Source organism: Leuciscus leuciscus (genome assembly GCF_965113295.1).
Source record: "Leuciscus leuciscus genome assembly, chromosome: 15".
Lineage (NCBI taxonomy): Eukaryota > Metazoa > Chordata > Actinopteri > Cypriniformes > Leuciscidae > Leuciscus > Leuciscus leuciscus.
This window is the reverse complement of record NC_138739.1, coordinates 21,487,700-21,509,542: the sequence shown is the minus strand read 5'-3', so window position 1 is coordinate 21,509,542 and position 21,843 is coordinate 21,487,700. Positions and strand designations below refer to the sequence as shown.

Below are 21,843 nucleotides of genomic sequence, written 5' to 3'. Positions count from 1 at the left end.
CAATGCTCAGGTAGGCTGTGGCATTTAAACGATGCCCAATTTGCACTAAGGGGCCTAAAGTGTGCCAAGAAAACATCCCCCACACCATTACACCACCACCACCAGCCTGCACAGTGGTAACAAGGCATGATGGATCCATGTTCTCATTCTGTTTACGCCAAATTCTGACTCTACCATCTGAATGTCTCAACAGAAATCGAGACTCATCAGACCAGGCAACATTTTTCCAGTCTTCAACTGTCCAATTTTGGTGAGCTTGTGCAAATTGTAGCCTCTTTTTCCTATTTGTAGTGGAGATGAGTTGTACCCGGTGGGGTCTTCTGCTGTTGTAGCCCATCCGCCTCAAGGTTGTGCGTGTTGTGGCTTCACAAATGCTTTGCTGCATACCTCGGTTGTAACGAGTGGTTATTTCAGTCAAAGTTGCTCTTCTATCAGCTTGAATCAGTCTGCCCATTCTCCTCTGACCTCTAGCATCAACAAGGCATTTTCGCCCACAGGACTGCCGCATACTGGATGTTTTTCCCTTTTCACACCATTCTTTGTAAACCCTAGAAATGGTTGTGCGTGAAAATCCCAGTAACTGAGCAGATTGTGAAATACTCAGACCGGCCCGTCTGGCACCAACAACCATGCCACGCTCAAAATGGCTTAAATCACCTTTCTTTCCCATTGTGACATTCAGTTTGGAGTTCAGGAGATTGTCTTGACCAGGACCACACCCCTAAATGCATTGAAGCAACTGCCATGTGATTGGTTGATTAGATAATTGCATTAATGAGAAATTGAACAGGTGTTCCTAATAATCCTTTAGGTGAGTGTATATATATATAACCTTTAAGGACACCTATTTTCTTTGTGAATGAATAATGTATCGTAAATAAATAAATGTTCTTCCTTAAAATACAGGGTGCATAAGTCTGGACACCCCTATGTTAAATTCCCATAGAGGCAGGCAGATTTTTATTTTTAAAGGCCAGTTACTTCATGGATCCAGGATACTATGCATCCTGATAAAGTTCCCTTGGCCTTTGGAATTAAAATAGCCCCACATCATCACATAGCCTTCACCATACCTAGAGATTGGCATGGGGTACTTTCCATAAGATCATCTCTCAATGCAAATCAAACCAGCTATTAGGCTAACTGAAATAAAACCATGCCATTCAACAGAGGAAAATTAAGGGTCCGAACTTGTTGAGCAGCTGTTACCCCTAACTGTGACACATTACTTTGCTCAATAAAAACCGTACAATTTTGTTCTTCCTGTATAGGTAGAATATCGAGATCCCCTCCAATGACCACCACTTCAGCCCTATGTACAGACGCTTGTCGAACATGTGGGTACAACATAACATCACTAGTCCCCACATTCATAATTGGGACCAGCAATTGTCCTTTTTCTAGGGACACTATTGAACCTATCATTAAAAGGTCTGCTGGTAAACTCCCCTCACTCTCTATCAGAGGATCTAAAAGCAAAGACTCCTTTGGCATGAGTCAAGTGTACCCACTCGTGGCACAAACCAATTGAAGCCAACCTGCTGGCACCTTGACTGGACTTTGGGCCAACAGGTTCACAAAAGACTGATTTTGTGTATCGTACAAATGACAGATTTCCAACGCCTGCATCAAAGAAGCCTCACATTGCTGCATCTTAGAACTTTTTGAATATTGAGACCCAAATTGTTGCTTCAAAAAGTCATGACAATTTTGAATTACATTCATACCGATTAAACCAGGAACCAGTTTCTTTCTGTCTTTCTGTGTCAAATGTGTCTTTCACCACCAACAGCTCCTGTTTTGGAAGAATTTGGTTAAGGATATTAATATCTAGCTCTAGATAACCCCCATATGGGATATCGAGGCCGTTTGCTGCTTTTAACACCAGCCAACCACACTCCTTCAATGCATCTACATCCCTGCCTGCAATGTGCTGTTTAAAAACAACTCTCAGTTACCATGGAAACCATAGAGCCAGTTTCAATCAAACAATTTATTTTAACACCCCGCATATTCACAACAGTGACTGGACATTGACCCACCAATTGTTTAATTGGTTTACCTGGCTAGTTCCTTGAACCATAGAGCCAGGTAACCCCTCGCTTACTGTGTGGCTCTCCACAGCAAGGGGTGTTAGTTTAACGGCCCAGGCTTTTGTGCTTGGGGATTGGATACATCATCCGCAGGGTGTCTCTGCTGCCCCCATACTTGACTGGGGTTCACAAGCTGTTTCAGTTTTCCCTTGTTGCCTTTCAGAAATCATATTTCTCAAAAGATGTCCGAACGATTTCTGATAAATCATGTCATCATAGCACGGTTGATGACGTGTTTTCAAATGAAAAACAACGAACTGTCCTCTACAAAACTTCATGTTTTTCTAAATATGTCTGTCTATGCAGCTCGTGCTCACACAGACACAGAGGAAGACGAGATGATGTATGACTATCATTGCCTGCAGCGCCTATATACAGCGTTTATAGTTTATTATTAGAATTATTGATTAACAATTATTTGTCATTAATTTAGAACTATCTCACCACAAAATGTCTTTCATTACATATTTTGAGAAAGCATAGCCTATTTGTGCAATTTAAAGTTCACTGCAATAATCTCTATCATAATAGGCATATAGGGTTTAATTGTACATAACATATTTTATGTAATATTATTTGAAATAGCCTAGGGGTTTTAATTTTTAATTGTCACTGATTCTGTGTCTCTTGACTGTGGTCAGGATGTGGTTTGTGAGTGGGAGATGGAGAGATGTAGAAACTGAAATAGAGGGAGGGAGTACATGAATTTCTCAGAGCTGAAGTGGCAAAGTTTGTCTGTTTGACTGACTAGTATTTAATATACTAATGATTTCTTATTTATTTTAATGATATGGGCTTTCATACAATGCATTTACAGGTTATCTTGTACTGGTTGTTTATGTTCTTCTCTCCACTTTTACTGTGAATTCAGATTAGAGAATAGCAATGATGCTGATGATGCAGATGCTGCTGCTGCTGCTGCTGCTGCTGCTGCTGATGATGATGATGATGATGAATATGAAGAACACTGTGAAGAGTATTGGTGATGACAGGAATGGCCCGACAAGCTGGAAAACATACAGAAAAACAATGAATGTCAAAACAACTCAAATGAAAAAAATGCAAAGCATTGTCTGAAAGTAACTTGTTTTTTATTAAAGAAATTAAGTCAATAACGTAAATATAGCTTAGAAGAAACACAGATTGTATAGAATTGAACGCTAATTACAATTTACGACTGAACAGTTTACTCACCATACACAGTAACACTGAATCTCTTCTGTGTTTTTCTACTGCTGACGACGGTCAGTTCATAAAGTCCAGTGTGTTCAGATCTGATGTTTCTGATGGTCAGAGATCCAGTTTGATTGTCCATCTGGAGTTTGTCTCTGAATCTTCCATCATTACTGACAAATATATAGTTTATTTGGCCCCTTTTAATGATTTCAGCTATTCGAGTGTTTTAAGGTACAAACATCCAGTTTCAGATCGTCTCTCTGTAATAATAATAACTACACACTCCACTTTCTAAAACTGAACAACTGTAAACGTCTAATACGTCAACTTCATGTGAAAAAAAACGGATAAGACAACAGATACTGCAGGTTTAAAATAATACATAATATAATTTTAATACAGAAGTGAAGTGTTCAATGATCTTAAGTGTGTTTCTGCTTAAGTGTGTTTCTTGCAAAGAAAAAACTTCCAGTGAAGGTTGCAGCGCGAATACAAGCGCTGCTTGTATTCATTAAAATTTAAAATAAAATGCCCATAGTCTTACATGCACTATATGAAGGATACTGCTTTACCCACCTCATCTCACCTCATCTCACCTCATCTCATCTCATCTCATCTCATCTCATCTCATCTCATCTCATCTCATCTCACCTCACCTCACCTCACCTCATCTCATCTCATCTCATCTCATCTCAGTGTGTCCAACCTCATACTTATAAGTTTAGAGGAGACAAACACAATCAGTACAGAGTGAAAGTTTAGAAATGTTTATTTCACAGCAAATATGCAAAACACAGCATAATGATTACAACACTGTTATAAAGTACAGTACTGTACACTGAAAACTTTAGTAAAAAAAAAAGAAAAAAAAAATTTGCATGACATTACATCAGCCCACTATTTAACATCACTTAATGGCATGGAAGCATTCAGTAGAGAATGTCTCTTTGTAAAATCTTCTTGCTTGGTGATTACATTACAACGTTTAATGTGTAAATACACACACAGTGTGTGTCATATACACTGACATGACAATAATAAAGATAATCTCAGATTACCATTATAAGATAAATGGTGAAATAAGCATTTGATCCTCAGGCTGTGCATTTACAGTCAGTACAGCTGATTCAGTGTACAGAACCAGCAGATACTATCTTGACCTTGATCCATGATAACCAGTCAAATCCAGTGCATTCTTGTAAATCTCACTCACAGTCAGCAGAGGGAGCTATTGGCTAATACACATATTCAACAGGCTACTAAATGCCTGTTGCTCTCATTACTTACTACTTCTCTTTATCGCTTTTTGTTCCGACTCCTGACTGAATAGGAGAGTATCACGTGGATGCTGTATAATAATACTAACAACTAAGCACACAAACCAGCTCTATACTCAAGTCTAGACATGCGTGACTGAGTTATGAAGCCTGTAAAAAATTATCATGATTTTAACGGTCAAAGACTGTAAAAATGCTACAGTGAAAAACTGTTAACTGTGATAGATCTAACGGTACATTTAATGTAATTTTACTGTAAAATACCGTTAAATTTACATTTTTTTAACAAGTCATGGTATAATTTACAGTGAAAAAACGTAAATTGACATTCCCACAATTCCCTGCGTGACACTTTTGATGTACATTTGATGTATTTTTGTTGAAATAATGTTTCTTCATAGTTTTCTTAGTTTTTTTTTTCTAATCAGTTATGACATTAGGGTTCTCTTACGAGAGGTCTCTCGTACTGCGTAAGATATCTTACGCTAGGGGAAAATCCTTTTCCGCGAGATATTGAAGCCAAAAATTATCCTTAATTTTGTAATAATGCAAAACGCGTTGCAGCAGCAATGCAGACATAGGCGAGACAGCTCGCGCGCCTATTGGCTGCTCTGCGGCAACTGCAGCAGCCTATCGAGCGAGGCCTGGCGTGACGTCAGACCCAATCAGGGCACTTCGCGCCCGCTGCGTCACGTCCCGCCGAAATGGGCGTGGTCTAGGCCTATAAATATCGCTCGCAGGCAGCTATTATCTGATTTTTCATCCTTCAAGCGAAGCACACGCATCGCTGGAGCTGGATTAGAAGCCGCGCCGTCGAGAGAGAGCACCTTCAGCGGGACGAGTCACTGAAGTCGCTGGCCGCGCCGCCTTCCTGCCTTCCTGCTGCGCTTTCCGGCATTATATCCTTTCTCTGCTACTGTGTTTATGTATGTGTGTGTGCTCGCCGCCGCGACACACACTCCCATTGCACTAAAAGAGCTGGGCGTCTTTTTCAAGACGCCCCTTTTCCTGATCACGCAGCTCTCGCACTCGCTGACGGCGACTGCCCTCACTGCGAGTTAGGTACTGCCTATGGTGACTCTGAGGACTCACCTGGCATCCTTCTCCGAGACTGCTCCTCCGCCCCCCCCCCAACCCGCAAAGCTTGCCGGTTCGCCCGCTTGCCTTGCCTGCTTGGGGGACGATACCTGTTCTCCCTCTGTTCGAGCCGCGCACACCGCGCCGCTCACAGAGGATGTCAGGAGCGGGCGGTCACGGGGCTAGCTTTCTCTCTCCCTCTGTTCAAGCCGCGCAAACTGCGCCGCTCACAAGGGAGGCTGGAAGCGGACGGTCGGGGGTTAGTTTTTCTTTACGTTACAAGAAAGCTACCCTGCCTTCTGCGCCCCATTCATGCGTCACTCACCGGCGAAAGGAGAAAGATGTGTTTTTTAGTCCCTCCGAGGATGGACTAACCTTCAATTTCTCATACATATTCCCAGTTCCCTGATCATGCGACTGGAAACATCAATATTGCAGCAGGCGAGCCTGTTTTAATACAAGCGCGCCTGCAAGCATACGCCGAAGAAAGCATGTGACGCTCTTATATGCTCGTGCATCCAAAAACCTTTGCGTTCCCCCCCTGTGGCTCAGTGGCGGAATCATTGGTTTTTCCCACGAGAGACCGGAGTTCGAATCCCGGTCTAGCGGCAGTTAAAATTATGCCGCCAATGCTTCGCTCTGTCAGTTCCCTGAAAAGCGACTGCAGACGTGCATTTTGCAGCCAACGAGCGCGTTGCACAACCCGCTCGCCTGCACCCAAACACCGTTTCTATGGTTTCCGTGCGTCACTGGCGAAAGGAGAAAAGAGCGTTTTCTGGTCCCCCCGCGGATGGACCGACCTCGTCTTTCTCGTACATTTCTCATTCCCCTCTGAAGTTCGGGCGACTGGAAATGTCTGTATTGCAGTGAGCAAGCCTGTTGTAATACACGCATGCCTGCAAACAAACGCCAGCACGTTGACGGTCTCTTATAATACTCGCGCTAACTGAGTTACAATGTGTCTCCCCCTGTGGCCCAGTGGCAGACTCTCAGGTTTTTGCACGCGAGAGACCCGCGTTCGATCCCCGGGTCTACCGGCAGATAAAATTATGCCGTCAATGCTCGCTCTGTCAGTTCCCTGAAAAGGCGACTGCAGATGTGTATTTTGCAGCCAACGAGCGCGTTGTACAACCCGCTCGCCTGCACCCAAACACCGTTTCTATGGTGTTCCGTGCGTCACTGGCGTAAGGAAAAAAGGGAGTTTTTCTGGTCCCGCTGCGGACGGACCAACCTCCTTTTTCCTATACATTTCCCATTCCCCTCTGGAATTCAGGCGACTGGAAATGTCAATATTGCAGTGAACAAGCCTGTTGTAATGCACGCAGGCCTGCAATAAACGCCAGCATGTTGACGCTCTCTGTTTCTATGGCAACTTCTCGCTCGTTCAGTTCCAGTAAATGTGACTGTTCCAGTGTATCCTGCAGTAAACAAGTCGGTTCTGTCACCCGCTTGCCTGCACACAAACGCCGTTTTTACGGCTACCCAGATAAATCCCATAAGTGTGAATTTTTTCTGGTGTCCCGGCCACGGCCGATGGTGCTTTATGTGTAAGAAGAATGCCCACTGCCCAGTGCCCATCTCTACACACAAGCACAGCCCGTCACACAGGGCTCGCGCACATGAATCGGCTCAGACCGATTGCGCTTCAAACATGGTGAATGTGCCCACTAACACCACGTTATGCATGTCTCACGGTTTCTGTAAAAACGAAACCAACGTGCACTCGCTTCACGCAAGCGAACGATGCTTTCGGTGTGATAAATGTGCCCGCTGTCCCGCGCCCACATCCACACATAGACATGACAGTTCCCACGGGAACCGCCCAGCCCTCCCCCTCGCGGTTAACCACCGCAGAGGAGTCGAGCGCGGGCAATCTGCCCGCTGTCATCAGCGCGCCCCATGCCTCAAATGTCACGAGCGACACGCTTGTGTTACAGCACACCGAAGCTTCTCCATCGCTGAGCGAGCGGAGCGCGCTTCGTATTCGACCCCTAGCTATCCATGCAGACGCATGGGCAAAGCTACCCGGGGTTTCGAAGTGGGTGCTGAACATTATAGAAAGAGGCTATTCGCTGCAGTTTCGCCGACGCCCTCGCCGCTATGTGGCGCGCGTCGAGACCACGGTAAAAGCAGAAGTAGCACATCTACTTCGAGCCGAGGTGACGAAACTATTGAGCAAAGGGGCCATAGAACCTCTCTCTCAAGATCAGAGCGAGGGAGGGCTATACAGCAGATACTTCCTGGTACCGAAAAAAGACGGGGGTCTCAGACCCATACTAGATCTAAGGCAACTGAACAAAGTGCTTGTGAAGCGACAGTTCAGGATGCTCACGACCAGGCAAATCCTTGTGCAGATTCGCCAAGGAGATTGGTTTGTGTCAATAGATCTGAAAGACGCGTGTTTTCAAATACAGATAGCGTCACGTCACAGGCGATATTTGAGATTCGCCTTCGAGGGCCAGGCATATCAGTACACAGTCCTGCCGTTCGGTTTGTCCCTAGCACCCCGTACATTTACGAAGTGCATGGATGCGGCGCTCGCACCCCTCAGAATGAGAGGCATGCGAGTGCTGAACTATTTGGACGATTGGCTGATTCTAGCGCAATCTCGCGCAGTGCTCATAGAACACACGACCATTTTACTCGATCACCTCGAGGATTTGGGTCTGAGTGTCAATTGGGCGAAGAGCTCCCTGTCTCCCAGTCAGAAAATATCTTTCCTGGGCACAGAACTGGACTCACTATCCATGATAGCGCGACTATCACAACAGCGCGCGGTAGACATTCGACGCACAGCGAACTCTTTTCGCTGCGGCGCGTCTGTCCCGCTCAAGAGATTTTCAGAAGATGCTAGGTCTCATGGCCTCAGCATCGTCAGTGCTCCAGCTGGGTCTGCTCCGCATGCGCCCGCTGCAGTTTTGGCTGAAAGCGCGAGTCCCACGCGAAGCGTGGGCACCCGGTTTGCTTCGCCTCAGGGTCAATCAGAAATGCGTTACAGCTCTGAAACCCTGGAAAGCGAACGACTGGTACCAATCAGGTGTAAGCCTGGGGACTTCCTCGAGGGTGAAAGTGGTGTCCACGGACGCGTCCACCTCGGGATGGGGAGCGCTGCTCGAGGGCAGACCGTTCTTCGGCCAGTGGTCAGAACGGGAGAAGCTCCTGCACATAAACTGCCTCGAAATGCTGGCAGTAGACAACGCACTGACGCGTTTTTGTCCCCAAATAAAAGGTCACCACGTCTTGGTCCGTTCGGACAACATGTCTGTGGTGTCCTACATAAATCGCCAGGGCGGCATCAGATCCGAGAAACTGTACAGGCTGGCAGAACGCCTCCTGGTATGGGCTCAGTGCAACCTGCGCTCGCTCAGAGCAGCGCACGTGCCAGGGATCATGAATATAGGACCAGACAGACTGTCCAGGAACAATGTTCCGGCAGGCGAATGGTCTCTACACCCACAGACAGTCCAACTGCTGTGGAAGAAATTCGGCAGAGCGGAAGTGGACCTGTTTGCGTCTCAAGAAAACGCTCACTGTCAAGAATTTTTCTCCAAGAGCAGGAGCGCGCTGGCCCATGTGTGGCCCCGCCGCCCGCTCTATGCTTTTCCCCCCGTCTCTCTCCTGCCTCAGGTGATAGAACGGATCAGGGAAGAAGGATGCTCAGTACTGCTGGTAGCACCGTTCTGGAAAAACCAACCTTGGTTCCCAGCCGTGATGCAGTTAGCAAGTACTGCCCCGTGGCCAGTACCAGTGAGGAGAGATCTCCTCTCACAGGCCCGCGGCTCGATCTGGCATCCTCACCCGGAACTATGGTCCCTTCATGTCTGGGCCATCAACGGGTACATGTTGGACTCCCTAAAGGAGTATTAAACACGATCACGCAGGCTAGAGCTCCGTCTACAAGACGACTCTATTCTTCGAAATGGTCAGTGTTTTCGGGCTGGTGCACAGCCCGTGGTGTGTCACCCACAAACTGTGATGTGACGGAGGTGCTTTCCTTCCTACAAGAGCTGTTGGATGGGGGCAGGGCCCCCTCCACGCTCAAAGTTTATGTGGCGGCTATAGCAGCGTTCTCAGAAACAACGCTTGGTCAGTCAATAGGAAGGAACGATTTAGTCATCCGCTTCCTTAGAGGAGCTAAGAGACTGAATCCTCCCGGACCTCCCTCAGTCCCCGTATGGGACCTTTCTACGGTTCTGGAAGCCATGAAAGGTGCGCCATTTGAGCCTTTACAGTCAATCGATTTGAAACACCTGTCTTTCAAAACGGTGTTTTTGCTGGCTCTCGCTTCAGTGAAGCGCATAGGGGATCTGCACGCGCTCTCTGTGAGCGCGGCGTGCATGGAGTTTGGGCCCAATGACTCAAAAGTTATACTCAAACCTAAGCACGGTTATGTTCCAAAATCCCTCAACACACCGTTTAGGGCGCAGATTATCTCTCTGTCAGCCCTACCGGTCCCTGATGAGGAAAGAGACGCGAGCCTCCTTTGCCCAGTCAGGGCATTACGAGCTTATGTGTCTCGCTCGTCTGTTTTCAGACAGACGGAACAGCTCTTTGTTTCGTTTAGCGGACGTTCTAAGGGACTAGCCGCGTCGAAACAGAGCCTATCCAGATGGATAGTTGATGCTATAGCGCTGGCATACGCCTCCAAGGGCATGCAGTGCCCTTTGGGTGTCAGAGCGCATTCCACGAGAGGCATGGCCTCTTCGTGGGCCTGGTCAAGTGGGATTGCCTTGCAAGATATTTGTATGGCGGCAGGCTGGGCCTCCCCGTCTACATTTATAAGGTTTTATAACCTAGAGGTTCCCGCCCTGCAGGCCAGGCTGCTGTCGGTCTAAACTACCAGTATTATCTGACCTGATGCGTTCAGCTCAGAATGCTGCGTTTACTGAGCACAGCTCAATTTTCGACAGTTTAAAGCTGGGCAAACTGTGTAAGACCCACATTTTTTCCCATCAGTTCAGGCCGTACCCCGCCCTGTCTGTATGATGAAATTTGCGTCCCTTCGACGCTACTTTATGTGGAAAAGTGAGGCTGCACCCCTCCTTCTTCCCGGACTCTCTGTGAGTTCACTGAGTGATTGTGCACTATATGTACCCCGGGCTTTCGCCCTTGGGTCTTTGGTGTCAGATCTCAGCATGCACGGCGTTTTACACTGGGTCCCCTAGCGTAAGATATCTTACGCAGTACGAGAGACCTCTCGTAAGAGAACGTACTCGGTTACTAACGTAACCTCGGTTCTCTCTAGAAGAGGGAACGAGTACTGCGTATCTTGCCGTGCATGCACACGCTCTGGTTGCTTCGATGATGAAAAACCAGATAATAGCTGCCTGCGAGCGATATTTATAGGCCTAGACCATGCCCATTTCGGCGGGACGTGACGCAGCGGGCGCGAAGTGCCCTGATTGGGTCTGACGTCACGCCAGGCCTCGCTCGATAGGCTGCTGCAGTTGCCGCAGAGCAGCCAATAGGCGCGCGAGCTGTCTCGCCTATGTCTGCATTGCTGCTGCAACGCGTTTTGCATTATTACAAAATTAAGGATAATTTTTGGCTTCAATATCTCGCGGAAAAGGATTTTCCCCTAGCGTAAGATATCTTACGCAGTACTCGTTCCCTCTTCTAGAGAGAACCGAGGTTACGTTAGTAACCGAGTACGTTTTATGTTACATTTAATGTTGTTAAATTAATGTTTATTGCATTTTTAAAATGTGTGTTACCATGATGGTGTTTAGTGTTTGTGTGAATGACACTGTGCAGCTTCTATAAAGTACTTCTAACTTTGTTGTGGAAGAGCTGCTTGTGATGAGCTTTAATTCATCATGTGATTATCATCACCACTGTGATTGGTTGTTGTCAGTGTTCAATAGGTCAGTAAATTAACATTATATCAGATAATTAAATACGGTTTAATACTGTAAATTTAAGTAAAGTATGTAAAATCTACAATCTTTCTCTGAAATGTATTTTATAGCCTACTATTTGATTTATTTATTCAAAAACAAGGCAAGGATAGGCTACTAAATGATTTTTTATCAATGTAATGTGACGGCACATGCGTATCTCATATTTTCCTAATGTTTTGTACCATTAAAACTGGTATCACGTAGATGAATATGCATATGCAAATGATATGCAGATGAGGTTATGCATATAAAACTAGGCATTGTAAGCTCCATATGGTTATTTCGGGGTGGAGACGCATGTGAACAATATTCCTCTGACTGGGATTTATAAAGGTTCTGGCGTACACGGTATTATAAATGAGAATATTTTTTGCCGTATGTCATTTTTGCCTTTCAGGCGCACGCACACTTTTAGTAAGGATCCTACACACAGTTTTATAAATGAGACCCCTGGAGAGATGCGACTTAGCTGCACTCACATGCCCTTTGTAGGTGCTTTCGACGATGGGCAAGGGTTATCATGAACATTCTGACCGGTCTCCTTCTACGCAGCCACATACACAACAAAATGCGATGCACTCTTCCATGTGCATAAATAAGCCTTGGGTGCCCATAACCCTGACGCACATTTACTGCAGTATGAAATCTTAGTACCTGCTTGGATTGAAGCTTTCACTGGATCATTTTTAGCTAAAACTTGTTCTTGCTTTATTTATTATTGTTACCATTGTTTAATGGATAAATTCAGTTCATAACTGTGTAAATAACTAAGAATATTAAACACACAAACCAGCTCAACTCAAGTTTAGACAAGATTATACTGTTTTAGGAGTTGGTATGAAGTTGGACAGGTGCAGTCAAGATTGAAAAAAAAAAAAAAAAATGAATGCATTTTGGTGTTCCCCCTAAGGGGATGGAGAGAGTTTGCTTTTGCTTTTGTATTTGCAAGGGGTTCACCTATGGGTATTTCTCACACCAAACTGTACAGTTGCCCTCCTCTTATCCATGGCCCTGATCGGCCCCCTGTAAGTAAAGAAACACATTTGGAAGTCAGAGAGAGACAAGAGAGACCAGTGCTGATACAACACATGATTTAAGCAGAGAGATGAGGGAAAAAAGCAGGAAATGAAAAAAATAAAATAAAACGTTCACACAAAGGATGTTAAAATGGGGAATAAAATGTCTAAGAGAATTCAACAAATCAATAACATAGGTTCCAACATCTATTTAAAATCAAAGATGCATGATCATGTAAATACATGCACCAGATGAAGAATAACTGGACTGAAGCCAAAAGTCACAAACCATGCATTAAGAACAGAGATGTTACACCCAACACACTGAGTATCTGAACACCTTTAGATAGGATGAAATACATTTTACAATCTGGTTAAAATAAACCACAGGTGTCAGAAATTATGAAATAACAGGTCTTACCGGATCTAAGGTTGCATTAGCACAATCACTCTTTTCTTCAGTCTGGGCTGTTGAATACAAATCAATTTATTAAATTAACAAGGCTTTTATGAATTTGAAATGGAGGTTACAAGACTTCTGACCCTATCTTGCACTCAGCGCAATTGACTTTGTACTACTTGCCTTTACGTTTTGCTAGTTTGTTAAATATACATCTACATAACTTCAGCACAACTACAATTTTGACTGCTAGTAGCAGAAATGCAGCTGTTATCACCAGTACCCCAAGTACATGTTGGTGGAGTTCTGCAATAAACAAAGCAAAAACACAAATCAGTGTAAACAAGTTTCACCACACATCAACAAACATGAAATAACGCAAGATCTGACGGAGTTTTTAAAGCTTAAAATTAGCAGTAATTGATTTCTGAGAAACACTGTTGATATTTGAAATCGACACCCAAATGTTTTAAACATATGTATCATTAAATAGAAATCACACAAAATTGTTCATTTACATATACCTGACCCGGCTGCCTGATCAAATTGAGTGCTTTCCCCTTTAACTGTTGTGATGTCATGAACCAACATAATTTCCTGTTCTGTCTCCTCTTCCTTTTTGCATGGGAGAGATCAATTTAATTTGGTTTCTGATCATTTTATTTAATCTTTATTGTAATTATTGGTTTTATGTCTATACTTCACCTCAATTTACGTGTATAATGTTATTTTACTTACTTGTGTGATTATTTTTGTCATTTGACCTTTTTTTTTATTATATTTTTGTCTCCTTCTAAATATGTGGAAATGAGAGCACATGTTGTGTATCATATTTATTTTATTGAGAACATTAAGGGCAATTCAGAAATTTGTTCTCTTGCATCTGGTATGTTTTTTTCTTTTTATACTTTTTTCTTGTTTAATGTAAATTTTCTTTACTCGATTTATGTTTTATGCGCCTTTTTTTACCCCTTTTGCATTGTAACTGAATGGAAGAGAGAACATTAAGGGAAATTCACTAAGAGGTTGCTTAATTGTTCTTTTGCAACAGAGAGGAGAGGAATAAAAGATCCAGCGAAACTGCCGCTTACTGTCCCGTGTTTAACTACACAAAACACACAACGCAGACAACAACCAGTTACACCTGGTGCCGTGACCCGGATGGGAGTGAGGTTTACGGGGGTAAGTGTAAATGTCATAAGCCAGTAAGAGCTGTGCGTTTAAACCTTACTCCCCTGATCTCAAGAGGCGCGCTAGCGACTGATGTTAGAAGCTGTGGTCTTTAGCCTCCTTGTTAGAGCGCCTGCTTCCCACGCCAGAGACCATGGTTTGAATCCCGCTCTAAGCGGGTCAGTAGTACTGGTTACACAAACAAACACCGCCCTCCCTTCACTACTCAGCCCCTCAAAATAACAAACATGCTAGCGCATTTGTGTTCCATATGTTTTCATTAAAAGACACAGGTAGTTCAGTGAATGGACTAATAATGCTGACGTACTTGGACATGTGAGACAGAGTCGACTGATGTCCAGATGTGTGGTCTGGTGTGTGATGGGATTGTTGATCACACAGCTGTAAGTGTTTTTATCCTGATATTCCACCTCCAGAGGTAGAGAGAGACTGATGCTGAGATCAGACACACTGATGCTGGACAATACACTGATTCCTCTGTACCAGGAGAGAGTCACATGACCCACATTCAACACTGAACACACCAGTGAACATCTGGACACTGATGATCCTGATGATGATGAAGAACAGTCTGAAGAGTCTCTGGTGATGACAGGAACAGGCAGACGAGCTGGAAAACATTAAAGTAAAAGTATCAGTAGTGTGAGTACAATCAATAACTAACAACATGTTGCAGATTGTGCATAAAAAATGTTTTTTTTCCCATTTGTTTTGAAATGTATTTTTATGCTTCACCTTCTGAGAACATGAAATTGCGTTTAAGCAACTATTTAATCAGTCTTTGTACATATTGATCATTTCAGCATTTGGTAGGTAATTTTAGCTGCAAATTGTGCATTTGAATTATCACTTTGTTTTATTGGAAAAACTTATAGCACACTGAGTTGAGTCCAGACTAAAATTAAAAGTTAATTAATAATTATAGCATTTGTGATATGATTCATGCAGTTTACTCACCATAGACAGTAACACTGAATCTCTTGTATGAGATCCCTCTGCCGCTGATGATCATTACTTTATAAAGTCCAGAGTGTTCAGTTCTGATGTTTCTGATGGTCAGAGATCCAGTTTGACTGTCCATCTGGAGTCTGTCTCCAAATGTCTCAATACTGTCAAACATATTAATGGTCCATCTAATGATTTCAGCAATACGAGTCTCTTGAGGTCCAAACATCCATAATATATTATTATTTCGTATTCCAGTAACATCAGAGTTTAGAGTGACAGAATCTCCCTCAGTCACTGATATTAAATTCACTCCATCTGTATCAGCACCAAACACACCTGAAACAGATTTTAATACAATTGGTACCCAATAATGAGGAACACAGACATTTTGTAATAAATACAAGAAACCAAAATGTTATTGAAGGCTACATTTTCAGCCTATTGGATCATTTTGTTGGGTTATTTTCACAATGTTGCATAACCCACGGCTGCAATTCATTTTTCACTGATAGTAGAAATTAGGCACCTTATCACAAACAACAAAATTAAACTTTTACAGCTTTTCTCTAGACTTTTTCATAAACCCCCTGTCATTCTCTTGAGTCACCCTAGGGGTTCCTGGACCCCAGTTTGAAAACAGAGTTCTCAGATGCAGGTAATACATTCGCTCAGTCAATCTCTCTCTTACTCCGTAACACAATAAGCTTCAATGAAGCGACTCAGCATTCTTTCTTTACTAGTTCTAAAGTGACATTTTAGAATTAGTAATGGAGGCTTGGGCTGAACTGTCAAACTGTCCACTTGAGATTTGAATCCATGGATGAAGGAAGTACACTGTAAAAAAAAAAAAAGTGTAATTTACAGGTAATGTTTTTTTTTTGTTTTTTTGTTTTTTTACATAATTTTACCGTTTTGTCATTATACAGTTAAATGCCTGTTATTTTACAGATATTTGCTGCAATTTAAAGGTCCACTATTAAATTTACATCAATTTTACGTTTTTTAAAAGGAAATTGTCTGATTTACATAAATTATTATTTTACATATTTTTTCTGTGAAATTAGAAAACAAAGAAAAGAAGGTATAACTGCAGAAATCTGCATCTATTCAATATGATTTCCTTGAAGATCATTAAGCATGTGGGGGTTAAAGTTTTTTTAAGGTTAAATAATAGTATTTGTATATACAGTACCGGAACCCTACATACAGTAGGCCTGTATTGAATTATTATTTATTGTCAGTCAGCCAGTCCGTTCGGATTCTTCGGAAATAACGCGCCCTTTTTAGTGATCCTGGTTTGTCACAGCGGACATCATGCCAACCGATCACCGGCTGAGGTAAGAATCCTATTATACTACATGTGAACGGTATTTTATATTACATTTGTGTTAAGTTTACAGTTTCCAAGCTAACGTTAGCATTTTTAAATGACATTCAGTCATAACTGGCGCCGAGAGCTGGAGGGCAAAACACTGAAAATGCAGCATGCGTCTTTCAATTTTCATCTGTTTTAAGAAAGATCAGTTGAACCCACATCTCAAAAGACCTAAAACAAGCTCCAGTAGACTTGTCATTCATATCAAAGTCTGTTTAACCCTTGTATGGTGGTTTTCATTTTTTATCAAAAGAACAATTATACGATACAATTTTTCTTCAAACTCAGACTCATTGGCCTTGGCTCATTTTCTGTGAAGAACATATATCAGAACACATTTTCAATGACCACACACTGTACACCCCCCCCCCCCCCCCCCCCCCCTACACATTTACATTGCACACAGGATGTTCGGGTCCACTGGACCCGGGGCTAATAAAAGTGTGGAAATTTTAGGTCCTGTTTACCTTTACTCTGTCCTCCTCCTGTCAGGGCTTGCTGTTATTGTGTGTGTGTGTGTGTGTGTGTGTGTGTGTGTGTGTGTGTGTGTGTGTGTGTGTGTGTGTGTGTGTGTGTGTGTGTGTGTGTGTGTGTGTGTGTGTGTGTGTGTGTGTGTTCTTGTTTATGGTTTATGAGGACACAAATGTGTATATTGACATGGGTATTACAACGTAAACATGGTTTATGAGGACATCTGTGTCCTCATAAACCAAACGGCTTAAAAAACATACTAAATGGTGTTTTTTGAAATTCAAAAAAGGGCAAAAGTTTTCTGTGATTGGTAGGTTAGGGGAGGGTTAGTGTAGGGGGATAGATTATACAGTTTGTACATTAATAAAACCATTACGCCTATAGAGAGTCCCCGTAAACCAAATATCCAAGTGTGTGTGTGTGTGTGTGTGTGTGTGTGTGTGTGTGTGTGTGTGTGTGTGTGCGTGTGTGCGTGCGTGCGTGCGTGCGTGCATGCGTGCATGAGTGTGTGTGTGCATGTGAGAGAGAGATTGTGTGTAAGTGTGAGAGAGTGTGAGTGCAAAAGTGAGTTTTGTTTCTACCCCTGCCGTTCCCGCACAAGGTTGCAATTCTTAAATGTGATCTAACAAAGGTAAAGGGAAAATATTAACCATATATGCTGTTTATATTGCTTGTAATTGGGATGAAGTAAACATCTGTTGAGTATTTTAACATAAATTATTTGATTATGTTGAATTAAAAACTCAAAAATGCAGTGGGTCCACCAGACCCACAAACACTGGCTGAATAACAAAAATATGAACACCCACACAAGGGTTAATTGTGTATAAAATCTTCATTAATACGTAATAGTATCTGTCAGTAAATCAATCTCTTGAATGGCGGGACATTTTGAAACCCTGTCTGGAAGCTGAAAACTCTTCTTTTAAAAAATATCCTTGGTTTTATTATAGTAAAATTATAGTAACCATGTTTTTGGCAGATTGATTACCATTTTTAAGGTTTTTCAGTTGAGGTTTTACACTGTCCCAGTGGAACATATTCTGACATGTGTAAATGTAGGCTAATACTGAGTTTAAATTATTTTTTTTAAAAAATTTTTGTGTGTGTGTGATTTCAGGTCACGTGGAAAGCAGATGATCATGGCAAACAAGGTATGGGAAGAAGTAACTTAAAATATCGTAATGGCCGAGTCTTCTGATTCCCTATGATTGCACTAAAAGTGGCAGAAAATGTTATTTGGTTTATACTGTATATTTTCCCATGTGAATATTAATTTGATCCTTGTGAGGCCACTGTGGCGTGTTGCTGCACAAGGTTTGGTTTTGCTACAGTAAAACCACGATTGTGTTAGATTCCACCCATCTATTCTTTTATTTTTTTTATAGCAACTAGGCTCTGTCATTTTAAAACATAGCTTTTCCTATCACTTAATGACACATATCTCTACCTTTCATTCCAGCCAGAGGATCTGATGGTTGCTGCTCGCATCTCAGCCTACCTGATGGAAAATTCTTGCTGGATGAATGACTTTCACCTTAAACTCAACCTTGCCAAATGGTTTGGATTTCAGCCAAACCATACTTGCTGCGATCCTGCTGATTTGCCTTATACAACATCAGAAAGACCCGGCCCTTCCTATAGGAGCCACACAACTCTTGTTCTATCCAGCTCTTGTTCTATCCAGACTGGACTATTGTAATGCTCTCCTGGCAGGCCTTCCAGCATCAGTCAAACCTCTGCAACTGATCCAGATGCTGCAGCAAGACCTAAACTCACTGCTTCAGATGTGTCTCCAGAAGCTTGTGTTCTGCAAGTGAATGGCGCCTTGTGGTGCCATCATCCCAAAGAGACACAAAACCACTTTCACTGACCTTTACCTGGACTGTTCCCTGCTGGTGGAATGACCGGCGCAACTCAACACATTTTCAAGAAACTGCTAAAGATCCATCTTTTCATAAACACTTGACCCAGTAATACTAAATCTTTGTTTTTATTAAAAAAATAAAACACTTGCTATATATATGTGTACTGTGCTACACTAACTGGGACTTGTCACTGCACTTGTTGCTTCTATTGTTCTCATAATTTTTAAGTCACTTTGGATAAGTTGTATTAGAGTATAAAGGTATGCAGCAATATTGCCTTTTAATGTGGATAATTTTACATGTTCTAAATTACTAAGCATGTATTTCCTATCATTCACGTATCTTGATGTTCAGTGTTTATGTTTAATGACTAATACTGTAAATGTGCAGGTATTCTGTACTTATACATTTAGTTAATTTAACAGAAAGTGACTGTAAATTGGCCAAAGTTGTGAAATTGGATCTGTAAAAATTAAAACTGTAAACTAAATATACAAACTTTGTATTTGAATTTATGTACTTATTGCATTTTATACATAACTTCATAGTTCATAGTTTACACAGGGAAACTATATATTAAAAGATAATTACTGTAGATAGACAGCATTATTATAAATAACTTTATAAAAGCGTAAATTTACAGTTTAACCTGAAAGTAAATTTTTTTATGTCATTTGACATTTTTTGTATGTAATTTTGTGAAATGAATATTTGCTGTAATTTAACGGAATCCGTCTGGAAACTTTGCTGGCGTTTTACCGTTTTTTTTTTTTTTTTTTTTTTTTACAGTGTAAGGCTACGTTCACACTGCAGGGCTTAATGGTCAATTCCGATTTTTTGAAAAAATTCGATTTTTTTTGCAAGGCCGTTCACATTTCCAATTAAATGCGACCTTTTGTGATCTCCTGTGTGAACGTGAAATGACCCAGAAGTGACCCGCATGCGCAGAAGAGTACTCAACGGTCAACGACGTCACTTGTTGTTTGCGGAAGTAGCTAAACTTTAACTGTGATTCTCTCACACACACACACACACGAGCGCGCGCAGCGACCGTTACACAAGAGCCAGACAGCAGCCTCTGACCTATCTAATATCAGATTCAGCACAATTAAGTTAACATAACGTATAATGGCCGTGGGCTTTTTTTTTTTTCTTTTTTTTTTTAATTAACGGGCTCGTCGAGGTCGACCCGTTCGGCAGATTTACCTCAGCTCGACGAATATGCAGTCCGTTTTCAAACCGACGACTACTTCAACGCAGGATTATGACGTTTTTCGCGTATCAATGACGTGCGGGTCGGATACATGCGACCTGGCCGTTCAGACTGAAGTCGCATTTGAAAAGATCGGATATGTATCGGATTTGGGACCACATACCCAAGTGGCCTGGGTCGCATTTGAAAAGATCGGATCTGTGTCGTTCAGACTGTCATGAAAAGATCAGATACAGGTCGCATAGGGGCAAAAAAATCGGAATTGGGTCGTTTCAGCCTGCAGTGTGAACGTAGCCTTAGTTCCACACAAAAGAATGATTTTAGAGACACTACGTTGTTGTTTCACTCACTCGTGCGTACCGTCGAACTTGAGGTGTGTATTCAAGAATAATTTTTTCTTTTCTTCTTGCATACTATGTTAAAAGGTTAGTTCACCCAAAAATAGACATTTTGTCATTAATTATTCACCCTCATGTCGGTCCAAACCCGTAAGACCTTACTTCATTTTCGGAAAACACAAATGAAGATTTTTTTTTTTTATGAAATCCGAGAGGTTTCTGACCCCACATGAAGCAACAACACTGCAGAACTCTCGGATTTCATCAGAAATATCTTCATTTGTGTTCAGAAGATGAACGGAAGGTCTTTGGAAGGTTTGGAACGACATGAGGGTGAGTAGCCTAATTAATTACAGAATTTTCATTTTCATTTTTTAACCCTTTAACTTCAGGGGATTTCCAAGTTTTACCTGTCAGTAAACTGTAATTGGTTGTTAATGTTGAAAAGCCTGTGATTATGTCATGATTCATGTCTGTGTTCCCCTATCTTGTCCCATGTTTAGCATGTTCCCCGTAATGTTTAAAGCCTATTAGTCTCCCAGGTGTTAATCACGCCCGCTTGTTATCTTGTTTAGCTTGTTTGCCTCTGTACTTAAACCCTGTGTCTTGTGTCAGTGTTTGTGGGTTCTTCTGTAATGATGTGGTTGAATGATAGGAGGAAGCAGGATCCATGTGCAACAAACTTTATTAAACAAACCCAAAACTAGAAAAACCAGGACCCAGGATTAATAGGCATTAAACATTACGGGGAACTGCTAAACGGCAAGACAGAGGAACACAGACATGAATCATGACAGATTAGCTGCAAAATCTGTGCTAGCTGCGAGAGCTGATGTACTTACTGGTTTTCGATTAAAAGTGTGACGCTGGTTGCAGTTTTGTAATAAAACTCTTTATTTTGCTTCAATTGTTCCTATGCCATGTTTCAGTAAAACCTCTACACAAACCATAAATGCCTCTGCAGGGTCACTTTTACCTACTTTGTGTTTATTAACCCAGACATTTTTAGTGTGTTGAAGTGTTCTAATAAATATTGAGTTTTAAGAAAAAAGTTGCTGTGTATGACTGAAAAAAACAATTTTGATATTTAAACAATTACTTGCATGTTAGGTCTGGTTTTGACAGAATTTTATGAAATTAAATCTGACTTACCATTTGTGATCAGAATGCACAAGCAGATGAAAGCAGTGTCTGAAAGCATATTCTTCAAATTATGTCTGAACATATCTGATAATTAAAGTCTCCATTGAGCTGTGGAAAGCGTGTTTTCCATGTTTGCAACAGACAAATTCAGGCAGGTTGTTAAACCTGGAGGTATGAGGGGGAAGTTATAAATTTTCTGGTTACATAACACCACACCCTTTTGGGAGAGGGAGAGGGGGAGGTGTTGGGGCTGTGATCAGAGACACTAGAATCACTTGCGTTTATTTATAAAACATACAAGGTAAAAACATGGCCTGCAATTCTTTAACTTGAATTAAACAAAGTTTAGTCTAGTCA

At 42.2% G+C, this 21,843-nt stretch overlaps 1 protein-coding gene across 4 annotated transcripts; it reads right to left on the bottom strand.

The window, feature by feature from the left end:
- Positions 1 to 4,020: 4,020 nt before the first annotated feature.
- On the bottom strand, positions 4,021 to 21,664 carry LOC309475645 (natural killer cell receptor 2B4-like). Of its 4 annotated transcripts, none has more exons than XM_082138543.1 (7): positions 21,496 to 21,664; positions 15,088 to 15,414; positions 14,438 to 14,740; positions 13,123 to 13,245; positions 12,952 to 13,007; positions 11,276 to 12,534; positions 4,021 to 4,990 (listed from the first exon to the last, which is right to left on the bottom strand). In XM_082138543.1, the coding sequence occupies exons 1-6, from the start codon at positions 21,566 to 21,568 to the stop codon at positions 12,523 to 12,525; spliced, it is 894 nt and encodes a 297-aa protein (XP_081994669.1). In that variant the 5' UTR covers positions 21,569 to 21,664; the 3' UTR covers positions 4,021 to 4,990; positions 11,276 to 12,522. The 4 variants fall into 4 exon arrangements, with proteins under 4 accessions (XP_081994669.1, XP_081994667.1, XP_081994668.1 ...); XM_082138541.1 differs by having other exon boundaries at positions 11,276 to 12,546; positions 12,961 to 13,007; XM_082138542.1 differs by having other exon boundaries at positions 4,021 to 4,587; positions 11,673 to 12,546; positions 12,961 to 13,007.
- Positions 21,665 to 21,843: the final 179 nt, after the last annotated feature.

What these genes read in the sequence shown, in the direction of transcription:
- LOC309475645 (XM_082138541.1), bottom strand. Translation starts at nt 21,568, where the DNA reads ATGTTCAGACATAATTTGAAGAATATGCTTTCAGACACTGCTTTCATC. An exon ending in CAAACTAGCAAAACGTAAAG is followed by an intron (nt 13,008 to 13,122) that starts GCAAGTAGTACA and finishes TGTATTCAACAG; the next exon opens with CCCAGACTGAAGAAAAGAGT. An exon ending in CTAATGCAACCTTAGATCCG is followed by an intron (nt 12,547 to 12,960) that starts GTAAGACCTGTT and finishes CTTTACTTACAG; the next exon opens with GGGGCCGATCAGGGCCATGG.